Source organism: Xenopus laevis, chromosome 3S, assembly GCF_017654675.1.
Source record: "Xenopus laevis strain J_2021 chromosome 3S, Xenopus_laevis_v10.1, whole genome shotgun sequence".
Lineage (NCBI taxonomy): Eukaryota > Metazoa > Chordata > Amphibia > Anura > Pipidae > Xenopus > Xenopus laevis.
In genome coordinates, this window is record NC_054376.1 from 97,597,976 (window position 1) to 97,606,923 (window position 8,948).

The window sequence follows — 8,948 nt, forward strand, 5'->3', positions numbered from 1 at the left end:
CTGTTGTGCCTTGGTTTCCTGGAAGTCGAACATCACCATGTCGTTTATAATGGAAAACCAGGAACAGCACTCACATATTACTATTCTGCACTCTACCTTTCATTTCAAGCCATGAATGTGTGGGGCCTGACCTGTATTCCCAGTACGCAGTTAAGTTACTGAACTGAGAAGGAAAATCACTTCATAGAAGTGACAAATGAGAGAACCTGGGAGTTCAGTAGCTAGAACAGGAGTCCCCAACTTTTTTGCAGATTTTTGCCCCAAAGTTGTCTAAAATTAAGGAAAGTCACCGGTGAGAGGGATGGGAGACGGGGTACAGAGCCCAAAATCTGGTAACTCCCATCTTCTACACGTCAGTCCCATTGCATGCTGGGTATTGTGGTCTTAAGGTGGCCATAGATGCAAAGATCCTATTGTACTAATCAAGGATTTTCGGACCGTGTGTGGAGAGTCCCGACATTTTTCGTCCGGCAGAGATCGGTCGTTTGGTCGATCGGACAGGTTAGATTTTGTCCCAACCGTCCTGCCGGAGCCCATTGCGCTCTCATAGTCATGTGATCGGTTGGCCATAGGGCCCCCGATATAGCCATGCCCATTAGTGGCATATCGGGGAAAGATCGGCTCGTTTGGTGATGTCACCAAACGAGCGGATCTTTGCGTCTATGGCCACCTTTACATTAAACTTGCCAGTCGTTAAACAAAAACGACATTACCCAACATGCATTAGGAGACCCAGGCTTGGCACATTAGGGCAAGAAAGAACTTTGGCTGTTTTCCAAATAACAAACCAGCTAAAAGCCCAAACAAGTAAACTAAAACCATACCCTGGCTAGTTTATACTTTCAAAACCCGCCTGGGCTGTAAATTAGTAGCCCAGTTTGGCTGGAAACCCTCCAACCCTGATAATGAGTACTGGGCAAGGCGGTGTAACTACAGAGGCAGCGGATCCTACCACTGCTGACAGGTCTAGGTGAGATTTGGGGGCCAACTAATATGTAATACATATGAAACACAAGAACTAAAAGTTTATGATTTGGCAGCAACCTCCAGTTGTCCACAGATTTCCCCTATCACCTGTGTTCAGAGGCAATACATCACTATGAACTGTTATATATATAAGGTAGTAGGACTCCACCCGCCACTTGCTATCGCCCTGTCTCCAATGCAGTGGCGCAGCTTTAAAAGCTGAACTACTGTAACTTGCCAGAGAGTGAGGAAGAGGGGTGAGTGTCTGTCACTAAGCCTAGTTCTCCCCCTGCCTGATGTGCCCCTCGTGAAGGAGTCAGGGATGCGGCGGGCTGGTGAGGGAGAGGACACGATTATTTCTTCCCTCTCTCCATCCCGCTCACCTCACACTCTCCCAGTGTAGAGCTCGCGTCGGCTGCACTTGTTTATTCAGCGCTCGCGGCGGCACGCGCCAGGCGCACGCACTGGAACAACAAACCAAAGTGAATGGCGCCCGGGGAGAGGGGCGGGGCCAGGCTAAGCGCGTGGGGCTTGTGCCAATTGAAAAGGCAGCGGCAGTGGCAGGAGAGCAGCATTGAGCGCACAGAGCTAGAGGCAGGGAACGTGCGGGGCCGCTCCTGTCACTTTGCAACAGCAGCAACTCCCCGTCACCCGCACAGTCAGAGCAACACGCGAACGGCACGAGCCCCACTGGCACCCCAGCAGCAGCCGCCTATCATCAGCCTATCAGCATGGAGACCTCCGCTGCCAACCTGTCCAGCCAACAGCATTTCCTGCAGCCTCCTTGTTTCTTCCCGCACAACGTGCGGCTGAGCCCGGCGGAGGAGCAAGAAGCGGTCAAGCCGAAGCCCATCAAGAGGCAGCGCTCGAGTTCCCCGGAGCTGATGAGGTGCAAGAGGCGACTGAACTTCAATGGCTTCGGCTACAGCCTCCCGCAGCAGCAACCGGCCGCCGTGGCCCGGAGGAACGAGAGGGAGAGGAACCGAGTGAAGCTGGTCAATCTCGGCTTTGCCACCCTGAGAGAGCACGTCCCCAACGGTGCGGCCAACAAGAAGATGAGCAAAGTGGAGACGCTGCGATCGGCCGTCGAGTACATCAGGGCGCTGCAACAGCTGCTGGACGAACATGACGCGGTCAGCGCCGCTTTCCAGTCCGGCGTCTTTTCCCCCAACATCTCCCCTAACTATTCTCATGGTATGAACTCTATGGCGGGGTCTCCCGTCTCCTCGTACTCCTCAGATGAAGGCTCCTATGATCCGCTCAGCCCTGAGGAGCAAGAGCTGCTCGACTTCACCACTTGGTTCTGAGACACTGAGAAGCAGGTCAGTTGCCTCCATCCATGTTACTTGTCAATCACCCGGCCCTGCTGCTGGACTGGCAACCGGTGGCTTCTGGCAACTGCCACAGGGGCTGCTGTAAATTGCCATAGACACTCACTGTTTAGTGGGCTATTTGGGCCTCTCTGGATTGGAATGCCAGGGCCTATTTTGACTCCCAGACCTGCTGCTTCTTTCTTTCTTTCTTTCTTTCTTTCTTTCTTTCTTTCTTTCTTTCTTTCTTTCTTTCTTTCTTTCTTTCTTTCTTTCTTTCTTTCTTCTCTCTCTCTGAATGATGACACTTTCCCAAACCCTGGGTGCAAAGGCTGCACTAATATCTAGATACACTATGGCATTGACAGCCAGTGCTTGATTTGAGACCTGTCAACCGTGGGAGTTGTAGTTCAACAACAGTAGTTTGGTTACAGGTTGTGTCCCTAAATTCCCTGAAGGAGAATTCACCCATTTGCAAAAAAAAAAAAACCCTACCCCACTTAGACTCCCCCCCAGCATAGCTGGCCCCCGGGGAAATGCCCCTAACTTTATACTTACCCCTCTGCACAGATTCAGGCATCGAAGTTCCACGCAGCCATCTTCCATCTTCGGTAAGCTGAGTGGGAGACCGGCGAAGCAGCGTGTGCACAGTTGGTTTGCGACAACTGCGCATGCGCCGAAACTCATGAAAATTGCAGAAGCGCCGGAGGAAGAAATGAAAGATGGTTGCGTGGAACTCCCAATGCCTCAATCTGCGCCGGGGGCTACGTATTAAGTTAGGGGCATTTCCTCGGGGGAGGAGTTGGGGGCTCTATGTGGTTTAGGGTTTTTGTTTTTTGAAAACCGTTGAATTCTCCTTTATGTGACTTTTTCACCCTACCTTAGGAATTGAGCTACACTCTCAATTTAACATCTTTTTCCAGCCCTAAATTGGAAAATTGGAATAAACTGAGAATTGAAGATCATGATCCACCTTGAGTAGTTCTGCAGCCATCCATCACCAGTATAATCATTATAGCCTTTTGCATAATCACCATTTTAACTTTCCTTTTCATACATTGTGTGGCATTTCCCTGATCATATGGGTGAATTGCATTTGCTCGAACTCCTCCAGATTGTAAATATAGGGGGGAACCCGTGTCTGTGGAAATGCCTAAGCCATATGTGATGTCAACAAGTCCCTTCTGTGTACTGATCTTTTATATTGTTCTTTCAGGCTGTTTGCCTCCCTGCTTGGATAACAAAGTGAAGCGCACAGGAGCAGTCGGTCCCTCCAAGAACACTGAAGCACTACATTTGCACTCCAGTAGGATTCACTGGACGGATAGAGACATAATGCAGTGGGGGTCGTGGGTGGTGCAGCACACATACACCATCCCAGCTCACACGCGGAAGAGACGTGGTCCATATGAACAACCCGGGGCTACCCCGAATAAAACGCAAGCCCTTATTGACTGTATGCTCCTTTTTTTATCTATGGAGACGGTTCCCGGATCAGAATTTGTCTATCCAAACAATGCTGATATTCAAAGAAACCCCCTCCCCTTCAAGACTCTACCCCCTATTTTTTTGTACCACTTTCACCTTCAAATGCTTCCAAGCTTTTGTGAATTTTTTTATTATAAGAATATATTTCTATCTATCCCAACTGTTTTGGGATATATTAAGCTATTTTTGTACATAAGAGAGAGAGATTTATAGAAGTTTTGTACAAATGGTATAAAATGTGTATATCTTGATACATTATTATGTAATGCTTATTACCTCTGCATATTTAGACTTGTAGTCTATAACCTTGCAACTGCCATTTTGTATGTGGTTTTGTAAAGGACACTCCTTTTAAGGTGGGGTTGGAATTCCCACAGATGTACTTTAGCACCAACGTGTCTTACTTTATAGAAACTTTGTTAATGTATTAATTGTGTTATTAAACAATTGTTCACAGTGAACAAAGTTTATGCAGCTATTGTCCAAACCTAAAATAGTGGTCCACTGTATCTATGCTGCCTTTCAGAACACTATATACCACTGCCTTTTCTTACTGTTTTTAATACAAACTTACAAATGTCCTGCATAACTGTTTTTTTACACAATAGTTTCATAATAAAACATTTTTTATAGAAAAAACAAACAGATGACGGTTACTTGTTTTATTATCTACCACCCATAATAAAGTGGAAGGCATTGTCCAGTGATACTTTGGCATTGGCAAGGCTGATGTATCTATTTAGAGCAGACACAAAAAAGATGGTTACTGATTGTTCCCCCCCTACATGAAAAGAGCTGAACAATAAAAGAATGATTAATGGGTGTATTGTCCCTTAACCAGCACATCCACAGATCCCAGAAATATAAGTAATGAGCGGAGAGTGTAGCAAGCCAGACACTGAGCATTCAAGCACAGCTTTTCTCTCTATACAAGTCTAATCCCTTGTGTCTGAAAGAGAAAGAGGGAAGGTCAAATGCAAACAATGCTTGAAAATATACAGCTTGGAAAATGTCACTTTTGTCCAAAAAAAATTGGCAAAATAAGTTAGTAGGAGAATCTAAGGGCAATATTATTTTTTAAAAAAAGAATATATATATAATTTTAATTCTATGGTAGATACATTTCAAATACTCTGGATTTAATTGGATTCCTCACTTTACCTTGATAAATCTGACTATTCCTGATATTTATGCATAGTAAATGTAAGTCTGGGCGATTTTAATTTAAAAAGAAAAAAACTTTTTTTTTTGTTGAAACTGCACAAGATCTTGGCTATAAAGCCCCACGCTGTTTGCAAGAAATAGACAGCTTAGAAGGGGGGAGGTGTCTCCCAGATCAGAGACACTGATCTATAAGCATGTCATTCTATCCAAAAAGCGTGATCTGCCTGTAAAAGTACCCAATTACCAAGATTCAAAAAGAAATTGGCTTTTTTTTTTTTTTTTGGCTGGGTTGCTTGTTGTCAGTTAGCAAGGACGTGACCAGAATGAAAGCCCTGTTCCTTTTTTTTTTTTTTTTGGTGTGTGTGTGCCTGGATACTTGCTCCCCTCCTAAATGGCTTGAAAATTCAGTTTGCGTGCATCAAGCCAAGCGGAAAGCAAAGCGCAAAATTCAGCTTAGAAATCCCAACAAAGGACACAGAGTCAGCATGCCCTACACAGTTCAGATCTGTCCTGGCTCTGTTTGTACATCCATTCTCCCTATTTGCAGAGATTTTACAGAAGCCTTCACGCATGCAACCAGCCAGATTTTTATTGCGCTTGCAGTAAACCATAAAGTGCACACACAGCACTGGTTTATTGGGGCATTTGCCTCATGTTACTAATTTGTTTCTTAAGCATTTACACAAACTTTTTTTAAAAATAAATGTTAGTGCAGCATTTTTTTGGTATTTATTTATATCGCATTTTTTTTTCACTTTTCACCTAATTGCGCTTTTTCTCCCCCCCCCCACAAACTTTACATGCAGAGAAAGTAGAGGGAATAATGTATGTCTATGAATATAACATTAGGATAATGTTTCATCCTTTACAAAAGGAGGGAATTTTCTTCTTGTGTAGACAGGTGTTCCATTGCTGCCTCTTGAATAGTAAATATCCATACTCATTAAACTAAAGGCAAAGTTAAGCTGCTGTTTGCTACAATGTGTAAGGCTGACTGAGAAATTCACAAAAACACACAATTTTACTTAAAATAGGAAAGGGCAGAGCAGGATTGGGGTAAATCTCATTATATCTGCTCTAATCGCTTAGCAACACAAAGGCCTTTCTTCAGTGAGCAGAGGAAGCTATTCAGCAGCCCCTGACAAGCAGCATTCACTTAACGTTTGTAAACTCGGTAAATCAAGAGCCATGTGCTCTATGCATTTACAAAGCTGCGCCCAGCCGCTAGGATTCACATCAAATATTCCAGTCTTCCTGCATTCCTCTTCTTAGTAACTATTTGCACATTGTAAATCCCAATTAATTCTGATTCTTTCACCCCTTTTCTATATTCCAAGAAGGGATGTCTCCTTGCTGCCAAACTCCCAATGCTGGAAACAGACATAAAACACAATCCAATACAGCTTTTTTCTTCCAATACAAATTTCAAGTTTTAAATTAGCTGGAAATACATTGTAGTGATAGTAACAAAAATTGTTACAACAAATTGTTGTTAAATTAAAATGCCAACCATACCCAGTATCCTTTTTGTTGTTTAATTGCAACTTCCAGTATGTTCGAGAAAGTTTAGTCAGCCGAGTATTCTGGGATCTAGATCAGATTAAAACTTACTCCACGACTCCCAATGGGGGTCATTTATAAAGTTCACGCAGCACATATTTATTCGCAAATGGTTGTGCCCATGTGTTTTCCTGAATGCTAATATATTGCACGGCTCTGCCTGTCTTTCCGTTGTTTTGCGAATTCGCATTGAGAATAAATGTTCACAAATGGCTCGCAAATGAGACGGGTGTTTGAGTGAGTGTGCCCACTGTGCGAGGTTGTTGTGCGTGAAAATAGCGCTGACAGTAACGTAAATTCGCAATTTGCGCAACTGTTATGCAGTTCAAACACAGAGTGTGCTCATAAATTCGCAATGTGCTATTTTTATAGACATTGGCATTGTGAAAAAATAAAACTCAATTCTGTTTGCACACTTATTCAGTTTTATAAATGTGACCATGCGCAGGGCAAATATATTCACTGTGCGCACCAATCTGTCCTGCGCAAAGTTTATAAATGAGCCCCGATGTGTTTTCTGTGGGATACTGCCTCACTTTCTCAAGGAGCATTACTGTCCATTGACCATTGTGCAATGTAATAATTCATGTGAAAATCAAGATGTATTAGGATCATATCAGTTGTCTCCTTTATTGTTTACCTGTGGTTTCTGAGGATGTAACAAGCAAGGTGGGGAGTGTGCAATTACCTCTAACATGGACCTTGATAGCTTCTGTACCAGCTAAATGGAAGGATGCCCTGACCCCAAGCTCCATGTTGCATAGTCAGAGAAGCTGGTGTGCTGGCAATAGTAGTAAAAGAAAACACTGCTGGTTTAATGTTACTAGTCCTTTAAACTCACTGGGAAGTTCATCAGTCACCCCTTAAAGGAGAAGGAATAGAATTTTACACTTGGAGGTGCCAAAAGTTAGACACCCCAAGTGAATACTTTTACTTACCTGACACCCCAGGCCGGCGCTCCTATCAGCAGTAAACTGAACCGGCCCGGGGTTCTTCTAGGAACCATCATTGAGAGATCCTATTCCTGCTTCTTCAGGTCTTCTCGCAGTACTTGCGCATGTGCAGTAAAGCGGAAAGCCAGACTTTAATGAAAAACCTGCCTATTTCGCTCTACTGCGCATGCGTTTGCCCTGGAAATTTGAAAACCGATGACGTAGGGAGAGGATCTCTCCGTGGTGCTTGCTAGAAAAACCCTGGGCCAGTGCAGTTCGGAGCACCGGCCGGGGTGCCAGGTAAGTAAATATAGTCACTTGGAGCCGAGGTGCCTAACTTTTAGCAATTCTTCAATTGTAAAATGCTATTCCTTCTTCTTTAATAACGTATAAATGTAGCAACAGTAGCACTATAGTAATTTCAGCCAAAGCAGTAAGCACTGACCATTTATTTTCAGTTCAATTTCAATTTGTCCATTTCAGTAAATGCTTCTGATTTTCATCTGTCTGGATTCATCCATGCATATATGGATGTAAAACCAAGTAATGTACCCACAGTATTAAACTGCATTTATATATTTGCCCATTATCCACTTCAGATCAAATTATGTTATTGAAATGTATTTAATCAATAGCAAACACACTCCGCAGATGTGGGTTTCAACTGATAAATCTGAAACTCTACATTTGCATTGAGCAAACACACATATCATAGACAAACTGTTCCTTCCTGAGTTATGAAACTTTTCTTCTTTTTTTTCTTTTCTCTCCTTTCAGAGTTGAATAGGAGCATTTACAACTTCAGGGTAAAGGTCAAGTGTGAGCAAACAAGGTGATATTAAAAAAATTGTTTACTAAAATACTTTCTTTGGGATGTACATTCTGTGAGGTGTGGTGAAGCGCTGCCTTCATAAATGATCTATTGTATATTAGGTGGGACTAGTACTGAAATCAGTTTGTTAGAACAGAAAAGCATTGACACGTGCTCTTTCAAACTAGCAAGTTTCACCCTGTACAATCACTTACCCCTGCTATTAGTTCCATTTATAGGTTATTTAAGTTTAGATTTATAAGAGCCCATTTGCAGTGGGAGACAGAATATTAGGTTGTGTGAATTGGTTTAAGGTGACCACATGCGTGGCCAACCAGCACGGTATCCAATGGCCAAACTAAAATACAGTATTTCATATAAGGGGTAACACGTGTGTGGCTACCCTTCTATTGTTTCTTTCATTTGGTCCGACCCCTGAACAATCAGAAGAGCAAGTAAAGAAGAGCCACAGACAGGTCACTGTGTTAAGTAATGCCAGTATTTATTTATTAACCCAATAATTGGAGCAAATATATAGGGTATATAATCATTTAAAATGATTTAAGAAGCCGTGACATGGTGAGTGCATAGGCCATTGAGATTAATGTACGACTTTGTACAAAGTATAAAGTATAAACTGCTCTCTATACTGTGTTGTACCTAAGTGAATACAGCTCATGAACTAATGAGCTGGATCTGTTAAACAGAATGCACGTT

General features: G+C 43.1%; 1 protein-coding gene across 1 annotated transcript; it reads left to right on the top strand.

Moving 5' to 3' along the window:
- Positions 1–1,569: 1,569 nt before the first annotated feature.
- On the top strand, positions 1,570–4,407 carry ascl1.S (achaete-scute family bHLH transcription factor 1 S homeolog). The gene is made up of 2 exons (NM_001092525.1): positions 1,570–2,288; positions 3,493–4,407. The coding sequence occupies exon 1, from the start codon at positions 1,698–1,700 to the stop codon at positions 2,271–2,273; it is 576 nt and encodes a 191-aa protein (NP_001085994.1). The 5' UTR covers positions 1,570–1,697; the 3' UTR covers positions 2,274–2,288; positions 3,493–4,407.
- The last annotated feature ends 4,541 nt before the right edge of the window (positions 4,408–8,948 follow it).

Excerpts from the sequence above, each read along its gene's own strand:
- ascl1.S (NM_001092525.1), top strand. The coding sequence starts at position 1,698 with ATGGAGACCTCCGCTGCCAACCTGTCCAGCCAACAGCATTTCCTGCAG.